We start from the raw sequence: 22,318 nt of genomic DNA, 5'->3' as shown, positions 1-22,318 counted from the left end.
GAGCACGGCAGCAGCGCAAGCATCAAAGCAGCCAGGCAGGCTCTAGAGCAGAGCAGATTCTTAGTCAGATTCTCATAGTTTCATTTGCTGGCATTAAACAAATGCCCTCCACTCGTCGGGCAAGCTAACCTCTGCTGGGGCTGCCATTAACCCCATGCCCACATGCTTTTAATACTGGGGGCCATGATTACACAGGCAACCACAGCTTTAAATCACTTATTTCCTAATTTTCAAGGGCTTGACTTTATAGACTAATTCCTGACAGACTGTTCGATGTCACCTCCTAGATTTATTAAAAAAATATATATAGAGAGAGAGGGGATGCAATTGTTGTCATGTATAAAAGTAATGGTCCTTTTCACATTCATTGCTAATAAAATGGAACATTAGGCCTGCAGCTCACCCCTCTCCCACCCAGGCTACAAACTACACGGGTTGACAAAAGCAGGGAGCCCTCGGCAAGGAGAAAGCTCGGATTCCAAGGGCCTCGCAGAGGACGGGGTGGCCGTGGCAGGAGGGATCCCCGCGGTGCCGGGCGCCGCATGCACTCCCGGGGCCGTCCCGGAGCGTGTGCAGGAGCTGGGCGTGGGAGGTGGAGGAGGGCAGGAAAGGCAGCCCCTGCTAATGCTCATCTGGAAAAAACCCTGCACGCAGAACTCGATTTTTATTTCCAGCATAAGTCACAAACGCAGCGTTGTGAAACGGAGACCAAATTAAAAGATTTGCTGCAAGCCAAGGGGCTGCAAAAGCATCTTTATTAAGATCTCCAAATCCTTTATAAGGAAAAATGTGGGCCAAGAGGGAGATGGCTGCAACAATGTATGGAGTATGTTACAGGAGAAATCCTCGTTCCAGTATCTTAATCCCTGCTTGATGTTTTCTTCAACGTCATACTCCTYCCTAAATACAATATTTACAAGACATACGACGCAGTATAACAACATTAGAGCTAGGTACTTGTCTGCTTTTCCTAAACCTCTGTCTGCCTTTTGACATAGGATCGTCATAGATTTCCAGCATTTGCAAAACCCGGCTTTCCATCCTCTCTCGCCAACGTTGCTTCCCCAAAATAAGCGTCACGTCTTCCAGCAAACACGGGTGAGGAAGCACAACCAGGAGGTGCTTCGGGCAGGACAGCATCTCGGCCTTTTCACCCACCAGCCTGAGCAATGCGATGCTTTGGGAACAAACGCAACTGCTTCCAAAGGTGGGAAAGTCATTACTGCCACATTACCAGCAATATGTCATCACAAAACCAGCAAGGGAAGAACTGCTTGGAGCAGGATCTACTTTGTGAGCTTCAAGTTTGCTCRTTACTTCAAATGGGCCTTTCCTGAACAAAGGAGAGGGGCCAGCACTGCTAGGAAAAACCCTAAGAGGGAATTTAGGGCTGAAGCATACGAAGGCACAGCATTAAGTCCTGCATTAATATTTAAAAACGCTTTTAAATTAAGCTATTTAATAGCTGCAGTTAGTCAAGAAACTTTCTACCATGCAAGAAATGCATGTTCCTGGTTAAAGGCTTGGCAAAAGAAACCCCACACAGTTGGCGATTTAACTTTTGCTGGTTCACAATTGTTTAGCGCAGCACCTCAAGGCTAAACAGTTATATTTATTTCAACAAGAACCTCAGATTAGCTGCTTTAGATCACATCAGTGCTAAATGTGAGGAAGGAAAATGAAAAAAAAAAAAAAAAGAAACAACAAGAAAACCAAATCCGATCCCCAAACCCCCTCAACATGGTGCCAACCAAGACCCCAAGCTCTACCCACGACTGGGATTTATTTGTCTGGTAAAAGCAAACAGAACGAGAGCTGTTTATTCAGAATAAGAGCTACTTTCCACCCAACCATATTTAAGGTTAACAATACTAGAACAACCCCTTGGCCCTCAAGTGTTTGACGCGGCTGCCATAACAACACGCAAATAGCCGGGCTCGTGACAGGCGGTGCAGCGCGGGGCAGCGCCTCGCTTTTTTGTTCTCTCCACCAGGGCCTCGTTATAAGCTGATTTCTCCTATATTTACTAGTAACAAGAGATAAGAAGCGCCCTCACCTTGTTTAAAAATCTGTATTAGATGCTTCGATTATTAAAAAAAAAAAAGAAAAAAAAAAAAGAAAGTGTCGCTTTATCATCTGCTGGTGGATAACCCGCTATTTTCAGAGGAACATTTGCGGATATTCGCCCGAGGCTGCGGGGCCCCGCGGCGCGGACACAACCTCGCCCCGCGCGGCCCCGCGGGCACCTGCGCAGGGCGGCGCGGCCCCCCGGCCCCTTCCCCCTCGCGCCCCCCGCGGCGGCTCCGCGCGGAGCGGGGCCCGGCCGGCGGGCGGCCGTGAAGGACATCTTGGCGGCGGGCGCCCAGCCGCGGCCCCCGGAAAATGGCTGCCGCTGGAGCGCGGCCCCGAGCGGCGGCGGCGCCCGCCAGCCGAGCCGGGCCGAGCCGGGCCGGGCCCGCGGCGCCGGCGGGCGGAGGGCGGCGGCCGCCTCGTACCTTTGAATTTGAGCTCGTGCTGCGGTTCGAGGCTGAGGACCTGCTCCGCTTTCGCCATGTTCCTCCTCCTCGGCGGCGGCGGCAGGCGGGGAGAGGAAGGGCCGGGAGGGAGGGGAAGGAAGGAAGGGAGGGAAGGAAGGCGGGAGGGAGGGGAGGAAGGAAGGACGGCAGGCGGGGGGCGCGCGGGCGCTCAGTACCCCCCCGCGGGGCGGCGAGGGCAGAGGCGCTGCGGGGAGCGGGCGGCTGCGGCGGGCGGGAGGCTGCGCCTGACGTGGCGGCGGGCGCGGGTGCGCAGCGGCGCCCGGCCCGGCCCGCCCTGCCCTGCGGCGCCGCGGCCGCAGCGAGCGGCCCCTTGGAGCGGGCTGCGGGGGAGCGGCGGCCGTTGGAGCGCGGGGCCGGGCGGCCCTGCGGCCAGCGTGGCTCTGCGGCGGCCTCGGGCCCTGCGGGCGCCGCCGCGGCCGCTCTGCGGGGCTGCAGGCGCTCTGCGGGGCGGCCCTCAGGCAGCCGCCCCAGGCGGCGAGGCGGCAGAACCCGCAGAGCGGCTTCCTCGGGGTTGCCGGCCCGCACCCGCAGCCACCATCTCCCTTGAGGGATGTCCCTCAAGGCCGCCGAGCTCCTGCCCGCGCCTTCCTCGGGCGCCTTGCACCTCTGTGKCCATCGGCACCCCAGACAAGAGGCCCGTGGTTTTAATAGCAGCTCTGGATAACCAGAGCCCAGCTGCAGACCTGGCTGTTGAGGCCAAAACTCACCATACAGCTGGATGTTTATGTAACAGTCGTAGCAGCTGAAGAAAACGCTCCAACAGAAGCAACCAGGAACAACTCACATTATTTGCGGAATCTCCAAGCTCCCGGGGTGCTTTCCTTTCATTGTCCAGCTGGTTTTTTTTTTTTTTTTTTTTTTTTTTTTTTTTTTTTTTTTTTTTTTTCCCAGGTCCCTGCTATTCCACTTCCCTTGGTTAATCAGATTCAGAGCCCGGGACATGCTTGGCTTCTTGTTTCTGCTACTTCTGGGGGTTTCATTTTATAAACTGCACCGTAACATTTAATTAGATTTCCCATCACAAGATAATTCAGTTTGTTGTTGTGCTTTGGAGTACAGTTTTCTTTGGCTGATACTCTGGAAAGATTATCTTCTTTCCTATGATCTCGTAGATTGTTTTATTTTTATAAACAGATTCTCTCATTGCGCTAGGCACTCCGAGCCCATAAACTCTCTAAYTGGCAGAAAAAGAACAGCTTAGACATAGCTGCAAGTTAATTGGAAACTAACGAGGAAAAGCTTGGAGGACACTTTACATCATATATAATCATACATAATGTGACTCCCCAAAGCAAACAACTTTGGTCCAACAACTTTCCAAGTTCTGCTTTTCCTCCAAGTTCAAAGCACACCCCAAAGCATTTGGTGATCCACATGTTAAAGGGTTTGCAGAGTTGTGTCATCTTTGCACACTGGCTGCTTTGACTTCGGTGCTTCAGTTTGGAGGGCTCCGCTACATCTTCAYCCAGGCAAAAGGTCTTGTGGAACTAAACACAGTGTTTACGCAAAGCTGAAAATTTAAAGCCCAACAGCAACTTTACAAACTACATTGCTAATTAAATAACAGGTGGTATTTACTGTTGGGAACATCACCTTATTGACATGGGCGTGCCCCAAGGCCACCTGCAACGCTCCAGCCTTATCGATTRCTAGAAACCACCCTCACTTCAGCAACTCTTTGGCACAACAGGGCACAACAGGACATCTTGTCACCCGGGTGCAGTTTTGATAAACAGGAGAAAATATCAGGGATGGGCACTACAGGGAGGCTGCGACCTGCTCCTGAGACTTTGTATTAGCACAAGTTTAAAGGACATTTCCCTCTGCTAAGTGCTACCAGACTTGAGTCCTCTGAAACACCCTTGGCTTGCACTACGTGTCAACGTGGTGGGTTGTGTTTCGTTATCTGGCTACCACAGGCAAACACAGGTATGTGTGTTGTTCCTATTCTAGCACATTCCGTGYGTTTACCCTTCCCCTGCACCCTCGTAAACACGTTCATACGCCTCCCACCACACAGCCGAGCCTCTTCAAAGCAGTTTATACGTGTCTAAGAGACTTTTTAAAAACAACAGACACTGAACAATACATTTAAAGTAAACTTTCCAGCTCTGTGGTAAAAAGATATCAGTGCCCTTTTCTGCACGTAAACTGCAGCCAGGTGCTTAGTAGAAAGGCACAGAAATAGAGCTTAGGTACAATTTCTTATCCGGTGAAACAGCAGTATCAGAAATGGGTTATTTTTGCTTATTTACATTTCTTTTGAAGGCTGCTATTGACTAAATGTTTGACTCCTAAGRAAAGGAAACTACAAGTCTTGAAGCACCTCAGGCTATACTAGCCATATCTGAACTTTTGTACTGCACACAATCACTAAATTAAAAATAAAAGCTGACCAAGTACTAGGAAGGGAGAAAGACGCTCTCCCCAGAAAGACAAAACCCCAAAACATCACACACAAATTAAGATCTCTTTACAGTTTTGACTAACAGAACCCTGTCTAAACAGTCCGGAACTTCCCTTTTGATCCAAGTCTAGGCAAAAAAGGCATGTAATAAATAACTTGCGCCAGTAGGATTTGTCAGGCCTCGCAGTACTTGACAGGCCTGCGTGTGGCCTGTAGTTSCTCAGACATCACGCTGCCATGAAAGGAAGCGCTGGACTAAAGCTGCATTCTCTCTGCTATTTTTTCCCATTCCCTTTTTGCACAAGTTTGTCTTTGTGTTTACACAAAGGAGGAAAAAGCTCAAGATTCTCAATGCCCAGTAGTCAGTGCTCTTGGRAAAGAGCTATTTGAATTATCACTCAGATTCATTTCTGCCTTTGTACTGCTTAAGATTCCTCTTCTCTAACCATTACTTTCACAGACTGTTTTTGAAGATGTTGAGAATTTGGGAACCACTTTTAAATAAAACCAGCACATTTATAAACAAAGCTTTTTATTAATAAAATGTTTACACCTTTGTTTCTTTTTGCACAATACATCAGACTGGTAATGTTTTAGCATGTTATAAAAGTTTATTATGAATACTTAAGCTGAAAAGGCTGCTTATATTATGCCCAATTCTTTATTGGCATTCTACGCACTGTATGGGAGCGTAACAATAMAAACAAAAAGGAGAGAACAAAAGTCTGGTTTCATTAGCATCTACAAACCAACAATACAGACAAACCTGTACACGCTCTTGGGACCAGCCCAAGCGAAGACTAAAAAAAGGTCTCAAAACATTCATAAACTTAGGAGTTCATCACTACACTAACTCATCACTAGTAATCCGACTACATTTCATGCAGTGAAGCAAGGGTTGTAAAATTGTGCAGTTTACAGTGCTGCAAGTGCTCTGTAACTTGGAGCGGCTTAAGTTTGTTTTAATAATAGGTACTATAATAAGAAGGCACAGACCTTTTAACCCTTGTAGCAGGTTAACCTAATGCTATAACGGAAAGGCAGAACATTCTTGAGAGGGGCAAGAATGGCTGATGCAGAGGTTAACGTCCCCACTTAATTTTACAGGAAATATTTATTACCTTGCAAGAGCTCTATGCTTATCAGGTTATTTGTGTGCCCTGAAAATGCAAATGCTTCATTTGCTTGTTTAGAAGCCTTCAGTATGATTTTTTTTTCCCCTTCTTCATTTTACTTTGGGTGGAGGGAGAACAGGGAGAAGAGAGGGAAGGGAAGAGAGATTGCCAAGAASTGTCTTGAACAGAAATGGATCACATTTCTACAGCTATCTCACAAGAGTTCATAGTGTTGCAATGCTGGTTACATTCTATGAAGACATAGGAAGTCCAAAACAGAGAGGAAAAAAAAGGGAAGCCTAGTTGAGGTTAACAGAGCCTTGGTTATCTGGTATCATACACTGGCGGTATGCAATTCAGCAGCTATGTTTTCACAACAGCTTCATGAGTCTGTTAAAAGAAATTCCCATTTTGTTTGCAAATATCTGCTACCGTGGCAGATACTTCTAGAATCTCTGAGAAAGAAAAAGTCATTTTCCATCTTTTCTTGGCTAAATCCCATAAAAAAAACCCGAAGTACAAAATGTCAAGAAAGCGTAATAGATTTTAAAGAAAATATAWTATGTTTAATAATAGGAACTAGATAGTTTAACATGAGTAAAAACTGAGGCAAGAAAGTAGCAGTGAATCCACGGTGAGGTCAAGATTTACAGTATATCTAAGTACAACAACTGGAGGCAATACTACTCCTAAGCAAAACTGAAAAGAAAGACAGGACAAAGTGGTCTGTATTCTTTAACACCAGAAAAGAAGCATCAGTTAAGCTTGTTCATCAGCAGCACATACACAAAAGTATTAACAGGAATGAAATAAAGAAAAATCCAACCTTCTCAAAGGACAAGAATAACCTTACCAAGGTAACTGGCTTTTCACTTAAAAACTAACAATGAATTTATTTGAGACTTTAAAAACCCCAACTGGCAGGATGATGTGATGGAAAAGACCACTTTTTTTTTTTTTTTTTTTTTTTTTTTTTTTTTTTTTTTTTTAAATAAAGCTATTCTAGAATGAGAGCAAGTTCAGCAGAGATTCTACCAAATTTTAGGGGGAGAATTTCTGCCCACTCCTTCGATTTCCTACGTAAAGCAGGTGGCACCAAATAACTCTTAGCAACTTAGCAACAAGTATTTTTCAAAAGCTGTATGCAGGATGTCTACTCTGACAATACTATGTTAGAAATTCAGGGGTGGGCTGGGGTAAAGCTGACTCTAGAATTGGCTTGTTATCTCAGAAATGAAGTTTGGAGTTCAAAAAAAATTCTTATACCCCTTGAAAGATTTATCTGTGACCCTTTATGGATAAAGTTTGGAAAGTTTAAACAAGCGTCACTAAATCAAGCCCTTTCTATTCTGACTGAYGAAGAAAGAGCTCACATTCAAATCGCCAAGGCCTCCAGAGGAGCAAGAGGGATTTTTTTTTTCTTTTGTAAACAGGCATAGTTCTCAGAAGGCTTAAAAATACATAAAGAAATACATTTTAGCACCCAAATTCATATATGAGAAACAAAGATGTAGTTTCAAGCTTGTTTCTTCTTGTAGGCTGGAGCCATATGACAAGACAGTCCTCTGAAAGGGAGCAACCAACATTGTTTTTAAAAACAAAGCCCAACATCTTATTTCTATACATCAATCATCTGTTGCCTAACATTACTAGGGATGATCTGAACATAAGTGCATCTGTTCTGAGAATTCTGTACCGATCTTTTAATAATGTGATTTCAGGCACACAATTCTCATGGTATAGGGAATTAACTCTCACTCTGCTCTAAAAATCTGCAAAAAAAAAAAAAAAAAAAAAAGAAAAGAAAGTTTATCCTCATCACCATGAGCAAATGACCCTCTTCCTAGCTGTTTCAGGTGTTCAAGAGATACCCGAAGGCATTTGTTTTTTAAAGAGAATGATTAGGCAGGATAGAGGTTTAAATCAGGGAATAACTCAGATTTTTCCCATATCTGACCCCTACATTTGCTCCTCGTCCCCTCTTTAGTTACTGCTTGTCCTAAGGGAGGCTGGTGCAGGGTGGCCAGCCATGCAGCCGGACACCTTCTGTCCTGTAAATCAGCAGGTCCCAAGATAGTCTTTGCAGATTGCTGACACAGCACACCACAAATAGACCATCCCATCCTTCATCAACACTGAGAGCAGTTTCACAAGGAGGGAAATCGTTCAAACATCACTGGAAATGCTTCCAATGTTAAGGCAAAGCAAAATGTTAAAGGAACAGTTTAGGATCAACATAAAATTCTTGTGGAGGCCAATATTTAATCGTGCAAGACAATCAATGTGGTTTTTTTTTTTTCTACATTAAAATGAATCTTTAACCACCTATGAAGGAAGACAACTCCTAATGAATTCCACACCTCTCATCTAAGTTAAAGTGTTAGACTTCAGAACAGCAAGCAGCGCATGTGTCTTTTCCTGTTACTCTTCTCCTAAACATGTAAATATTCTTTCTTGAGCTGAGTGATAACATTATGCTATTACATATGCCCGTCTTTCATGAACAGATTCAAATCTGCCTTCAGTGCCCTTCCATTCTACTAACTGACTGCTCTTAAAGGAGTTCACTGATGTCAGTGGGGATTAAAATCTTGATTTGATTGTGTCTTTCAGCATTGATTTAATAATATAAGTCGCAACCTTCTTGGCAACAGCAAAGCTGTTCAAATTCTCCCAGAAGTTTTCAAAGCACCTACGGTGGTTTTCATTAATTTGGCCACTAAATGTTTCTGCCTTTTGTTAAATTCAAGCTTACAGATCTTACCTATTTAGACATTTAGTATTTCAATTTTCAGYATGTATATAAAATATACTACAAAGCTACATACAAGGCAAATCAAGAACCTGACAAGTCAGCTAATACTCCTGTAATTTAGAAGGTCAGATGAAAATACCCTCCAAACCTTGGAGGGCATGCTTAAGTAACTCCAAAGCCAAAGAACTAAATATTTGTTAAATGATGTCTGTGGACAAATCTGTAACTTCTGTGGGAGCACGTCAGTCTTGTTTACAAGCTGAAATAGTCCTATTTTGTCAGTTATAAATATGCTCTGGAGCAATAAAACAAAGTCTACTTTGTTACCACTATAGTATCTGACATTTTTCCTTTCTAAGAGGATTTGCAGCAATTAATTCCCTTTAAGAATATACAAAAACCTAGTCTCTAGAATGGACTATTTATTAAGCAAGAAAGGATATACTGGAATAAAATTTAAGCCCTGAGCTTTTTCAACAGCTTCTCAGGAGAAAGATGTTCCTAAAGAGTAGCTGTAATAGTGGATAATCAGCACTCTTAATACTCAAGGGCTAATCAATCTCCTAATACAGAAGCTATTTTGGGACAAAATATGATCAATTCCAGCAGTCCTACTGCAATGTATAAGTGTACGGCCTAATTAATATAGAATTAATTAACCCAGAAGAAATCCTTTTCTCCAACAAAAATGGAACTCTGAACAACATGCACGTTGCACCCAGGGAAGTCTGCATTTCAGCCTTCAGTTATGGCCAACTAATCAATAAACCATTATCTTGTCTGGAAAAAAACCTCCTGCATCAACAGTGTACTATTTWAGATAGACATGTTCTTAAAAGCCTCAATTATTTGTTAAACACTAGTTTGGACAATTTGAAACAGCACTCATTGCCACGTTATCTTAAAATGCTGCAGTTAATGAAAAGAAGTGCTAATGGGTATGAACAATGCAGACATTCCCTCCAAATTCATAACAAAATAAGTCACTATTTAGTTATGTAAGAAAATGGCCACATTACCCAGACACAATGCTACCTTTTTAGCATTTGTAAAATGTATTTCTAGTGTATAATCCAAAAAAATTAGGAGAGTTTAGGAAAAAAAAAATTAAACAAGCACTAAAACAGGTTGCCCAGATTGAACATGGAGTCGCCTCCCTTGCAGAAATTCCAAGCTGTCCAGCCTCTATCCTGGRCAACCTGCTCTAGGTGACCCTGGCTGCGCTGTTGGGTGGACGAGATCTCCAGAGCTCCCGTCCAACCTCAACCATTTCGTCATTTGCTAAGAGACCAGGATCTCAATACTTGCCTAGCTGTAAGTCTAGCTTAACATCAAAAGTTTCTTCTCAGGTCAATAAAGGTTGAGTGCCATTAAACCAATTATTCTCTTACTGGAAAGCAGATTTAAACATCACTTATAACCCATGGTAGTAGAAAATGATAATTCAGAGACAGAGTTTGTAATTTCCAATTCTACTAATCTACATGAAAAATATTTCCAATACCAGTCTTTCCTTCTCTTACTACAATACTTCCAAGTTCAAGAAAATCTCCAGATCTATTACTAACAAACCATTAAACACAGCATTTTTGTAGCATAGTTAAGAGACTAATGGACTGAGTTTTTGGGTGCAGAATAGAATTCTGACACAGAGCTAAAAATCAAGGGTGGCTTGGTGGAGAAAAACACAACAGAATGCAACGACTGAAAGTAAGTGGCAGCAAAGTCTTAGTAGTGGTAAAGAACCAACTGTAACTACAGAATCTAGTGATAAACTTGCCCAACAAAACGAAGCAAGTTGGAAGGTACAAAGGAGTGAGAGATGTGTAGCAATGACCCAGGACTATGAAGTGATCATGGTATAATCTGGTGCTGTCAAGCACACACAAGTCACCGCTCCAGAATTATCTTACGTCGTTTTGAAAGAAATTCTGCTGTGTAACACAGAAGTGTCTCAAGTGTACAATACCCGAGATGTCCTTTAAGCTGGAATCAAAAATGGTTTTTAAACTAGTGTAGTAGGTACATGACCAWGCATTAAAAAAAAAATGCTAGGAAGAAAAAGTAGGATTTTTCAAGGAAATTGGAATTTTTAATGACTGCTGCTATGCAAGGTGCTCAAATAATTATGGATATTACGCATGCAGTTGCTAATTTGCATTTTTTAAATTAAAAATGATAGGTCCCAAAACAAGCTTATTTGATTTATTAAGTGTAATTCCATTATATATTTTGTAAATGTACCAAAAATTTCTCTTCATAATTAATATGAACAGGCTGAACCTTGAACAGAAACCTGTCTCTACTATGAGATGCTTTTGTTTTCAGGGGAGCTTCAAACAGCCTTTGTTTGATGCAAATCTACTTCTTGGGCATTCTGTATCTGCAATGCCTGTACAACTGTGGCAAAGACAGGGCATATTTGACTATGTAGCTGCAAATAAAGGGCATGATGAAAAAGACAGCCACCAAATTCAATTAAAATGCGCTGATCTATTCAAAATCTCTCACCACAATGGTTTAACTGTTTTTCTCCAGAACAGCTCTGAACAGCTCTACAAGAATTTTGAATAATACAAACTAGTATGAAGTAGAAATTCTTTCATTCTTTGACGCTTTCTTTAGAAAAAGTATTCGAGATGAAAGCCAAACTGCACAGAATAAGGATCATCAACACAAGTTCATTTTCATACTAAAGGCAAGAAAGGACTTTTTTTATATATACTTGAGTTTAGTAAACTCTTTCTTTGAAAGCATGAAATTCCTCACTAGTACTGGTAKGAAAAAATAAATAAATAAAACAGGGCATGGTCAATCAGTAAGTTAATTGAAAGTGTGCTAAAAAGCAGGACAATATAAACTAAAAGCTGAGTTGCTAAAAAAGTTTCTCACAGATGAAAAAGCCCAGGAATCAACAGGTAATGATCTACATTACCATATGACTTCAGTTTAGTTCCTCTTGGCAACTTTTCACCCAAACGAGGAAGGACTGGGCGCACCACGAATGAATGATGAACACAGACCTCACGCACTGCACTAACGGGAGCCTCTTTTAGGCCTTTCAGATATGATCTACAGAAGGAATTTCAGCCTGCCTCTTAGTGAAGTCACTGACAGAGGCAAGACCTAATAATAGCCAAGGGAAAAAAAAAATAGGTGATCCTCAGGAGTTTATCCATGGGTGTGGAATGGAAGGAAGGAATAACTGCATTATTTCACTGTTTTTACGTGATTTATATTTTAAACATTGGTCTCATAAATATAATATGAACATTTTACACAGGCCAAGCAGTTAAAAGCTTTCCCCCAAACGTTTTAAACCTTACCAAAGTTATTGACAGCATCTGTTTTTAGTCAGTAACCACTTAACTTAGCCAGAACTACAGCTAGGGTATCTTCTAGCAACATCTTACTATTGAAAAAAGCTTGTAAAAACAGAAAGATGCCTGTAAGCGTATCAGTTTGCCTTAAAGTGATTAGTCAGCATGTGAAAAAAAAAAAAAAAAGATTGTCCATGGTTTAAAAGCTGTTGCTTTTCGGTTTAAAAGCTATTGTGTTCCCTCTGCCCCACCTAATATCTTTAAATAAAAAGTGCAAATGGGATTTGGGGACTGGATGGACTGATTTGCTCATTATCTGTCTTCAGTTCCTTATTTTGTAGCCACCTCAAGCCAACTGTCCTGTTATACTTTGGATTAGCTACAATTACATTTAAAATAAGGCTCACTGAAGAAAAGGAAGAAATACCATCTGACTGACTCAAATTTCAACAGATTCCTCCCACCCCCAAGTCCGACAAAAGTGCTCATTTCCCTTTATACAAAAAACATAAAATCTTGATTACAAAACTATTAAACACTTCAGTTCTACCATCCATACAGTCACCCTCCTTTCAAGCAAGGCCAAAAAAGTGATGATGGATTCCCTTTGAATACAAGAGATACTACTACACATTTTGTAAGTAAACAGGCTGACATTATGATTGCAGTCTCTTCTGCGAGCATACAGATGTCAGATGAACTGGTCCATTTTTTGTGGGACCTTGGGTGTAAGAACACCAGCAGATAAAGATCTAAGACTGATAATATAAACCCAACGTGAACTATTAACTTCCAAGACCACCTACTGTATAAACAAGTCTGATTTTCTAAGGAATCAGTCAACAGCAGCTGCGCTTTGTCACCGATGGCTGTCTTCTAAGCTTGAAGCCCTTACCACTAAGTGGGGGGTTGGTGTCAGTTGATGGAATTCTACGACCTGTGAGGAGGTAGAAAAAACATTTATAGGATGCATTTGCATGGAAAATTATAGGCATTCAATATGTTTTGCATACAAAATTTTGTATTTGATAAATTACATAATTAACGACATTCCTGCATAACAAAAGAATGACTGCTAACAGTCTGTGCCATGTCTTTAACATTTCTAAGGGAGTTTTCAAGCTGATCTTGAACCTGAGCATAAATTCATCTGGATTCAGGAGACCTAAACCACAGAAGCCCCCAAACAGACTCCACAGGACACTATCACCTAGAATCTCTTCTGAGTGGTAATCTCATTCTGTATTTTCACAGCAACCCCTTTCACGAGGGTTGATACAGACCTTTAAGGAGCTGCTTTGGCTTTCTGCTCAGGCTCAGGTTGACTATTCCTTTCAGAAAAGAACAGAAGGCTCTAAGTGATTTTTTACAGTTGAATCAGAATCAATTTAGAGTTGCTTAGAGTAACTGTTAAATCCATAAATTAAGAAGCTAAACTACAGCATATACTTTTTAACATCAGCTTCAACAAATTCACCTGTTCACAAGGAGCCTATTTTTCTTTTCAGTCAAACATATGCAGAGCTATTCAAAGTTAAACAGATAGAGTGCATATGTATATACACACACACACACGAGTTACTATTTTTCTTGTTTTTAGAATCCTGTTGACATATCTGCATATTGGTACTGCTCCTTAAAACATACCCTGCAATATTGTATGGAATAGTCTTTGGAATACTGCCTGCTTTTCATTCACTTAGAACAAGATTTTTTYCCCCCCATCTCTATGAATGAGGGGGAAAAGATTTGTGATTTAATTGAGAAAAAAAAAAGGAAATAAAAATGACAACCCAAAACCTAGTTGGAAAAAATAGACAAAAAACACCCCAACCTACATTTCCCAGAGAATAACCTTGCAGTTTTTTTGAATTAGGCTCTTGAAAAATGCCTTGTCCTAAACCAAGTCCGAACACYGTGAGTGAGAATTAAATTCTTTTTCTCACATGTATAAGGTTTGAATCTTCCCCAATTCCCTTTTCTTACCCTTCTGTAACCTTGGAAGTACTAATTGAAACAGTCAATAACAGATATAGTAAGATGACACTGGCTTGTGCCATCAGTGCCCTTCTTGCTATTTCTATAGTGGCAATACCTGGGGCTTGAAATTCCTTACAGAAATGTTTAGAGGTCATAAGATGCGGGGGGGAAAGAGAGAGTCAAYTTTACAATTTTGAATTCATAACTGCTGATAATATTCTTACCTAGACAGCACAAAAAACATAGTAAGAACATTTCTGCTCACAATTCTTTCAATAGAAAACATGTAGAAAACAYATCCACTGCTTGAATACTTACTAATTTCTATAAAGAGTTCATTAATGTTTATTGCATTTTTCGCACTTGTCTCTACAAATATTGCATGGATAGAATCTGCATAGTCTTTAGCATCTTTTTCCATGACTTCTCTGAGAAAACATAAAGAAGAAAACATTAATACCAAATAAAACATTGTCCAAGYGTTAAGGGATAACTAGCCTTAAGTGGTTCATTAAATGGCAATTCTGTATTACCTGTTTGGCATCACACTGCTCCCTCATCCTTAGGTTGAGGCTCATCCTTTATTCTATGACATTATTGCTGGGCTCTCTCCCCACCCGCAGGAAGCGGCATCATTAAAACACAATCATAACAAACTAAACAAGGCCTTAATCCATCTGAAAACATTACAGCAAAGTTTGTTTCCTGAATGCTAGCCATCTGCAATCAGTCATTAAAGAGTTACTTTATTCCTCATACTCACAAGCAGTGAGTTAAATCTGTTGAAAGATACCCAAGACTTACTTCCACTCTTAATCTAATACCGTGAGTTTCCTAAAGCTACTTCCAGAATCCAGTATCTTGCAATATAACACATTAATACCATGTACTTTACAGCAATATGAAAATATAAACGTATTCAGCCTGCACACACAACAGACATGAAGTGAAAAAAAATATTTGGCCCCTCCAGAYAGGGAAGTTGATAACAAATGGTACATTTAAGAGAGGCCAACAGGTTAGAACAGTGACATACACCCTACATCACATTATATAGCATTTCTAGACTATGCTGCTTTCAGTAATATGAGACTTAAGTTATCAAGACACGCAAAAGCAAAGACACAACTACGCATTTCACTGAAGAAAAAGGGACTTAATATTGCACATCTTAGATTTGTCTTCCAGGTAATTTTAGAGTAATTCACTTCAAGATACATGCCTCTTCATACCTTTCAATATTTGACAAATACCTGCTCCTTCTGAAATCTAACAACATTTAGCACTATAAGCTTATCTTCCGAAGTGAAACCTGCATGGAATTGTCAACAATTATTTACCTTACGTCATTAAGGTCACACTTATTTCCTGCAATAGCTACAACAATGTTTGGGGGTCCATGTTGTCGAAGTTCTTTCACCCAGTTCTTTAATGTGGAGAAAGTTTCCTGGTGGGGAAAAAAAGCAGAAGGAATAAGGCCTTGTCCAGCAGACACGTGAAGCACAATGTTTAGTGCTGGGTCAAAACCCATTTTTGTACCTCTTTCGTGATGTCATAAACTATAATGGCTGCAGCTGATCCTCTGTAGTACATTGGGGCTAAAGCACGGAACTGGAAGAAAGAAATTGTTCATTAGGATTCTGCCCTTTCACTGGCTTCCATGAGTCACTTATTAATATTAAACAAAACTAGCTTTAAAGTTCACAATGATGGAAGGCTTTTATTTACCATTACAGAGAGGCTGTCCAATAGGGTATGCAAACTGAAAAATGGGTGATGCTAATTTACAATTTACATGTTAGATATGCTGGTTTCTTCTACCTAAAACTATCAGTTTTAGGGATTTTGAGTTTTTCTCAAAACTCAAGATTTAGAATCGTGCTCAAAACAAAAACCTATTTATGTGACGCGCTGCAATTAAAAGTTTTAAGGAACTCATTGAATATTCAAAGCCTTAAAGTTACTATGATCTTCAGATTTGAATCTACAGCAGGTATATTTGATTAGCAGCAAGCATACAGTGTATGAAGCAGGCATCTATCTTCGCAGAAATCTAGGAAAACTAAAATCAGAGATATTAATCAAATGTTCTTAGAAATTCAGTGTGATATTCTMCTAATTTAAAAAGGTCCAGGCAACTAACGTAGCAATCAAAAATTTCATTGGAGGCACAAAGCAAGTGCATGTCCTTATTTGATGTAAGCATATGTGATTTAGACCTTTCATGCATCTTACTACTGAGGTTAAAATTCATGAATAGAACTTAAATTTTCATAAAGACTTGTTTGGTTCTAATAAAACATGATTTCCTTTTGCCTAATACAGTTCAGCTGAGAGCAGTGCTATTAATCGTAAGAATCTTACTATAAAGCAGAATTCCAGACCTTTTACATTTGGCTCTCAAATTCTGTTTTGAAAACAAGATTTTGAACACTAAGTGCAGAACATAAAATATATCCAATAATGGGGAAAGGGAAACACGGGCAGACATTCAGTTCATGTTGGGGCATAATCTCTGTTCTTCCTCTACATACTAAAATGTAAAGGAAAACATATTTGAAAAACCAYCACTTGGATTGGTTGGAATCTGTCTTTTTGATTATTTAGCTATTTGCATTGGGAGGGAGGAAAAAAAAAAACAATTTCCACTTGATGATTTTGTATTACTCTCATTTCCTGCCTGCTAACACTTAGATACATTTTTCCATCCGAGAACAGCCAGCAGATAAAATACATTAACAAAACAGATGTTCCAAGAAACGGTGAATTTTCCTTTTTGCTCTCTTTTGCCCTCCAGCCTTTGATTTGTGTTTCAACAAGATTTGTAACAAGATGCACTGTAATTATTCTGACAAACTCTGTGAGTTGTTCGGTAAGAAAGCCAAAATTCGAATCACTAAAAAGTTTTCCAAGACCTTTAGTCGGTGAAAAAGAAATGATAGAACAAATAAGGCAGCTGTATGTGGAGAATACCATATCCATGTGAATTAGTGCATTCCACCTTTGGAGTAAAGCTAGCCAGGTACTTCTAAAGCTGTTTGAAATGACAGAAGACTGCCCAGTATAACATAGAATTATTTGCTGATGAGCTTTTTAAGTGTGAAACAGCAAAGGCTACTGAAAATAAAACTAGAAGTTGGAGTTTTTGTGCATGACCTATCACAGCAGTGCAGAGAAAAATTTGTGCTGAAAAAAAATTGAGTATTTTTGGTATTCCAGATAACTACAGATGCCACACATCCGCCAATGAATTTTGGGAAGGGCTCCAAATCCAGAATACTTTGCCATAGATTTCAGCACGAGACAGGTACAGAGATCAACTGTGACTAGTGCTGAGCGATGGGCAAGTGCTGACTGACCTCTGGTAACGGAAGGATTGTGGTACTTGTGACAGCTTKCGTGCTACAGGACACATCCCAGACAACTGGCTTTATATGGCGCTGCTGAGAGGAAATGCGTCATGCAAAATCTAGAGCTCTAAAAACGCGATACAGATATATTCAAGTGACACTAGAGCCATAACTACTGCTATAAAGCTAGTAAGTCCCGGACTCTGAAAGATCAAGTGACTGAACAGGCATAAACAAGTTCTTGAAAGGTGTTTTCTTAAGCTTGTGCTCTACAACAGTAAGAGAGGCACATTATTTCTCAAAATAGTCCTGAAAATAGTATACCTCCACTTGCCAGTTTGTGCCCTAAAGTCACAACCCAACACGATTCAAATGATTCTTCACAAACACAGCTCGGGCATCTGTTTTTGTCATAGTTAACTCGCATTCTGAATAAAGTAACCAAGAGTAACCAATAATTAACAGTCAAGAACTTGAACCTCAAGAATACGACAAGCAGTTGAYAAAACATGTTTTCCTTCAGTGTTGCTAGTAGTCATAAGCAAGAAAGTTAGCAAGAGAAACTTTCCTTTTAAATTTTAGTTTAAAATCATGAGACTAATTAATTGTGATTTCATTAGTTAATTCCTTGAAAGCGTTTGTTGTCTCCACTCAGAACTGTGTATATTGCAGACTTCTAATCCCAATTATGGGAGAAAAAAGAAAGACTATTATTCAAAATAGGTTTCTTGATATAGCTTCTAGCATTATTATGTATGTAATAACTAAAATTATTTTACAGAGTAATTGATTCAACTTACCCGTTCCTGTCCAGCTGTATCCCAAATTAGGAATTTATGCAACTCATTTTGATACTGTACAGTTTTGGTCATAAATGAGGCTCTGGAAAAAAAAATATAAATGTCTTGGTAGAGTATTGTTATCATAAACTTTTAGTAAGGTTTATTCTTTAAAAAGGTGAAATGCTTTCCTACAAATAAAATTAAGATTTTCATACGAAGAGACCAAAATTAATGAGGCAAAGGGTTCTATTTGGAGGATGAAATTAAACTATAAGATGAGAAGGTACAAAAACGCTAATTCACAGCATTTATTCTTCCTTAACTTTTGATGAAAATAAAGATTGTATGTTTACAAAACAACAGGTGGTCACTCTTCTTCGCACCTTTCTTCCTAAATGGAATAACCACAGCAATTCATCTAAATGTAAACAGGAGACATTTTGAAGGAAAGATCACATAAAAAGCCTTTCCCCTTGTATCAGCTTTTTCTGTATCTCTGTACTAGTATTCAGATAAACACTGATAATTTCACTCTGGGAATAAAGCAAGGAATATTCCTATCTAATTTTGTAGGTCTTAAAAGGACACAAAAATAAACAATAACTTTCCTAGGCTCCAGCCTGTACCCCCACCCCGAAATTTCAGGGTTACAAAACAGCTATCTGTATTTAAAATAAGGGGAACAATTCTACAAAAATAAATAAATAAAAAAACCCTCTTTATGCCAAAGAAAATGTAACTAGGTTTGAATTGTTCCGGGAAAATAATCACTGTAATTATTTGAACAAGATAAACCTGGAAGTATTTTTATGCTCATTCAAAGCTTCTTTTCAGTGATATAGTGAAAGACTGGGGAAGCATCTACCTTTAGATACACATCCTGGTCAGAAATAAGAACATTTGCAGCATCTTAAAGCATCTTTATAAGCAGCTCTAGAATGCCTTCAAGCTCTCTTCCTTCAATGCATGTAACAACACATAAGAAATACAACTGGATCTTCCAACAGTGTCCACCTGAACATGAAATTCCGCTTGCAGTCAGCATTACTGTGAGCAGTTGCAACTTTCTACACAACCTAAACTATGTTCAGAACAGCCTGCCCCTCTACTTAGTAGCAAAGCAAAGACCATCCTCAGCACCAGTTTTGGGTTTCTTCACAAGAGAACTCCCTTAGCTACTAATCTGTTGGTAACTTGGCATGTTTAACCCTTCATGACAGAAGGATCCAGAAGTCTACCCTAAAGTCTACCTTTTAAGAGGAAAGATAAAAGAATAATTCCTACAGGATATCTTGCAACTCAATAGCAGCATGTATACCACAAATTCAAAAAGAGAGGGAGAGATGGGGGCAGACATGTCAAGAACATCACATTTTCAAGAGGAAAGGATGAGACATAGCTGATCTTTATCMGCAGGATCTCTTCAGTCAAAAAGCACCTGAGACAGGAAGTTACTTTGATACCAAGCTCTCAGTGTGACATGAAGTCTTGCTCTCCCCTGAGTAAAGCACTGCCACTTTCTGTGCAAAGCAACCTTAAGACCTGCAGCAAACAAGGAGGACAGCAAAGGGCTGCTCTTCACCCATTCAATACATTTTAAAATTGAATATTGCCTCTCTCAGGCACATCTTTCACATATCCTTAGATATGAGACTGATTGCATTAACAATTTCTTTAGTTATTCAAGAGAATGTACGTTACCTACAGATACAAATGTTAAAATTAACCAAGAGAATCATAACCTAAATTACCTTATTAGCTACCTTTGAAAACCAAGATTTCTACTCCCTCCTTTTTGAATTTGCATATAAAGAGAATAGTAATATCACAATAATTAGACTCTGAAACTAAAGAGTGCATGAGAAAAGCACACTGTTCCCCTAACAAAAAGATATACAGTGAATTTATTCATAGCCCTGGAGTCCTAATAGGAATTTGTTGGCTAAAATTAGCAAGACAAAAATGGGTCAAGATCTTACACATAAAAATGGAAGCTGCAGAAGCACAGAATATATTCCTAGGTTTCCTAAGGTTTCTCACATGCTAAGACTGTGGTGTCTTCATTATCACATTTTGCTTTCACATACTGAGAAACCTCATGTGTTTTCATCAGGAGGAACAAATATATGTTCATATAGTTTGGAGTGAGTAATAAAAATAATTCAAGTTTACTTTAGTCTGTTTCTTACCCTATTGTTGGATTGATGTTGGGATCAAAGCTGTCTTCTACAAATCTCCACACAATGCTTGATTTGCCCACACCAGTGTCCTAAGAAAAAACAGTAACAGTTGAAAGAGATGGTAGTTACTATAAACTACTAATGAAAATTCTTTTTGTCATCAAATCTTGTGTTACGCTCCACACAGGTAACATGTTCCTATAGATAATCCCAGAGAAGTTATAAATATGTCAATTCATTTAGATGAATATGGGGAAAAAAACAAAGGTCTGAGAAATTAAACAAAAATGTTTTAAGGAAGTTTTTAAATGACTATGCTCATACTTCATAAGAATTATTCAAGTGCTTTTTTTGCAAAGCTCTGAGCTGTATTGAACAAAAGCTGCTTGAGTAGGGAAAGACCTTCTACCATGCTCAGTAAAATAAACAGTAACTGAAGATGGTACTTCATTTCTAAAAGCCAATTGACTGTCTTAAATTGTGCAAGCATGACACATTCATTTTCTATTCTGATTAATGCTGTCCCACCCTGCTTAATGAAAGGCCTGAAGTTTTTCCTGTAACACACCTGAAGCATGTGTCAAACACAGCTCTTCGGAGGAACAAATGGCAGAGGCAAAAAAGGAGTGTAAAAATGTAAGATTTCTAACAGTTCCAAAGAAATCTAATGCCAAGTCATATACATACAGGTACCACCAACTCGGGGGTAAAAAAGTAAGAGACAGAAGGCAGACTTAAGAGCGAAATACCATATATACCATCAGCACTGAAACGATTCCTCGTAGCACCYAGATTTTTAAATGGCAATTTAGTTAACATAGCTGAAGAACAACTTTTCACTTTACATCTCCAAATTTGTTAGTAGCTTTAAAGAAAAAGAATTGCCAAATGCTGCACTGGATGTGAAGCTCTGTTTCATTTCATGGGTTTCCCTGCCCCTTTCGAAAGGCCAGCAGTGCAGTAAGTTCAGGTATGCTCCTGTTTACGTTTTCAAGTTATTTCCTTCTCAAGAAAAAGCTACACAGAAAGGCATTATTCCAATTCTGTGATTTATAGTTTCTAGTTCCCAGTGAGCAGCACGAGCCCCATAGGAAGGCATGCAGACGCAGCCCCCGGCTCTGGCGTCACGGAGCAGCTTTTCAAGGTGCTGGTTCTCCAAATACTTCCCCATCATTAGGGGGCACAGGAACCTGTCATTTCCACCCGCCCCAGGAAGAGCGACGGGAAACAACCCTGCTCGTCATGCTCTAAAAAATGCAGGGTTTAGATAGAGACRGAGCAAGAGTCAGACCAAAGAGAGGCTCCCCAAAGTTACCAGCTCAAATCAAGCCAGGGCACATTTTTGCCCTCTGGATTTTTGAACCCACTTTGTTGTGCTCAAAGCCTGCTTTTCTTTCCCCCTACCTGCTGCCTCTAGCGCGCTTTTAGAGGCTGATCCAGACGCTGTTAAAGCCTCTGAAGGCAAACCGGGTGGGGCAGGAGAGGGTCCCCAACCCTCCAGGGAACCCGGGGCCTCAGAAATGAGATACGGAAGCGCCCAGGGGCGCCCCAGGTTCCCCCCACACCGGACGGGGGTTCTCCCCACACATGGGGGCGGCCGCGGAGGCCGCCGGCCGCGCGGGGAGGCCGCTCGCGCCGGGCCGGGGCCGGGCCGCGCTCGGCGGAGCTGCCGGCGCCGGCGGCCGCTTTAGGGCGACGCCGCGGGCCCGCCGCCCCCTCCCGCCCGCGCCGCACTCACCCCCAGCAGACAAACTTTCAGCTCCCTCAGAGCCATGGCCGGGAGAGGCTGCCGCCCTCAGCGAAAGCGTCAGGCGCGGCGCGGAAAAACCATAGCCCGGCGCGGGCGCCAGAGGCCGCGGGCGCGCAGGCAGCCCGGGCGCGGCGGCCCCGCT

At 40.9% G+C, this 22,318-nt stretch overlaps 2 protein-coding genes across 3 annotated transcripts in view; both read right to left on the bottom strand.

The window, feature by feature from the left end:
* Window positions 1-2,673, bottom strand: part of VAPB (VAMP associated protein B and C) — a 32,507-nt gene extending 29,834 nt beyond the window's left edge. Inside the window, exon 1 of the mRNA XM_026042203.1 lies at window positions 2,496-2,673. Within this exon, the coding sequence (XP_025897988.1) occupies window positions 2,496-2,553 (58 nt within the window). The 5' untranslated portion in view covers window positions 2,554-2,673. The remainder of the gene's footprint in view (window positions 1-2,495) is intronic.
* A 2,967-nt stretch (window positions 2,674-5,640) lies between these two features.
* RAB22A (RAB22A, member RAS oncogene family) lies at window positions 5,641-22,271 on the bottom strand. Of its 2 annotated transcripts, XM_026041915.1 has the most exons (8): window positions 22,165-22,271; window positions 20,436-20,515; window positions 18,265-18,346; window positions 15,654-15,725; window positions 15,455-15,561; window positions 14,433-14,542; window positions 12,941-13,071; window positions 5,641-7,624 (listed from the first exon to the last, which is right to left on the bottom strand). In XM_026041915.1, exons 1-7 carry the CDS (start codon window positions 22,198-22,200, stop codon window positions 12,974-12,976), a joined length of 585 nt encoding a protein of 194 aa, XP_025897700.1. In that variant the 5' UTR covers window positions 22,201-22,271; the 3' UTR covers window positions 5,641-7,624; window positions 12,941-12,973. The 2 variants fall into 2 exon arrangements, with proteins under 2 accessions (XP_025897700.1, XP_025897699.1); XM_026041914.1 differs by lacking the exon at window positions 5,641-7,624 and having other exon boundaries at window positions 8,283-13,071.
* Between the last annotated feature and the right edge of the window lie 47 nt (window positions 22,272-22,318).

The sequence above is a fragment of the Nothoprocta perdicaria genome, unplaced genomic scaffold (assembly GCF_003342845.1).
Source record: "Nothoprocta perdicaria isolate Ctin4 unplaced genomic scaffold, notPer1 scaffold_3, whole genome shotgun sequence".
Classification (NCBI taxonomy): domain Eukaryota; kingdom Metazoa; phylum Chordata; class Aves; order Tinamiformes; family Tinamidae; genus Nothoprocta; species Nothoprocta perdicaria.
Note: the sequence above shows the minus strand (reverse complement) of the source record. Positions and strands in the feature narration are given on the sequence as shown.

Excerpts from the sequence above, each read along its gene's own strand:
- RAB22A (XM_026041915.1), bottom strand. The coding sequence starts at position 22,200 with ATGGCTCTGAGGGAGCTGAAAGTTTGTCTGCTGGGG. Across the intron at positions 18,347-20,435 it reads AACATCAATCCAACAATAGG|AGCCTCATTTATGACCAAAA; the intron begins GTAAGAAACAGA and ends TTTTTTTTCCAG. Across the intron at positions 13,072-14,432 it reads TGAACTCTTTATAGAAATTA|GTCGTAGAATTCCATCAACT; the intron begins GTAAGTATTCAA and ends ACCTCCTCACAG.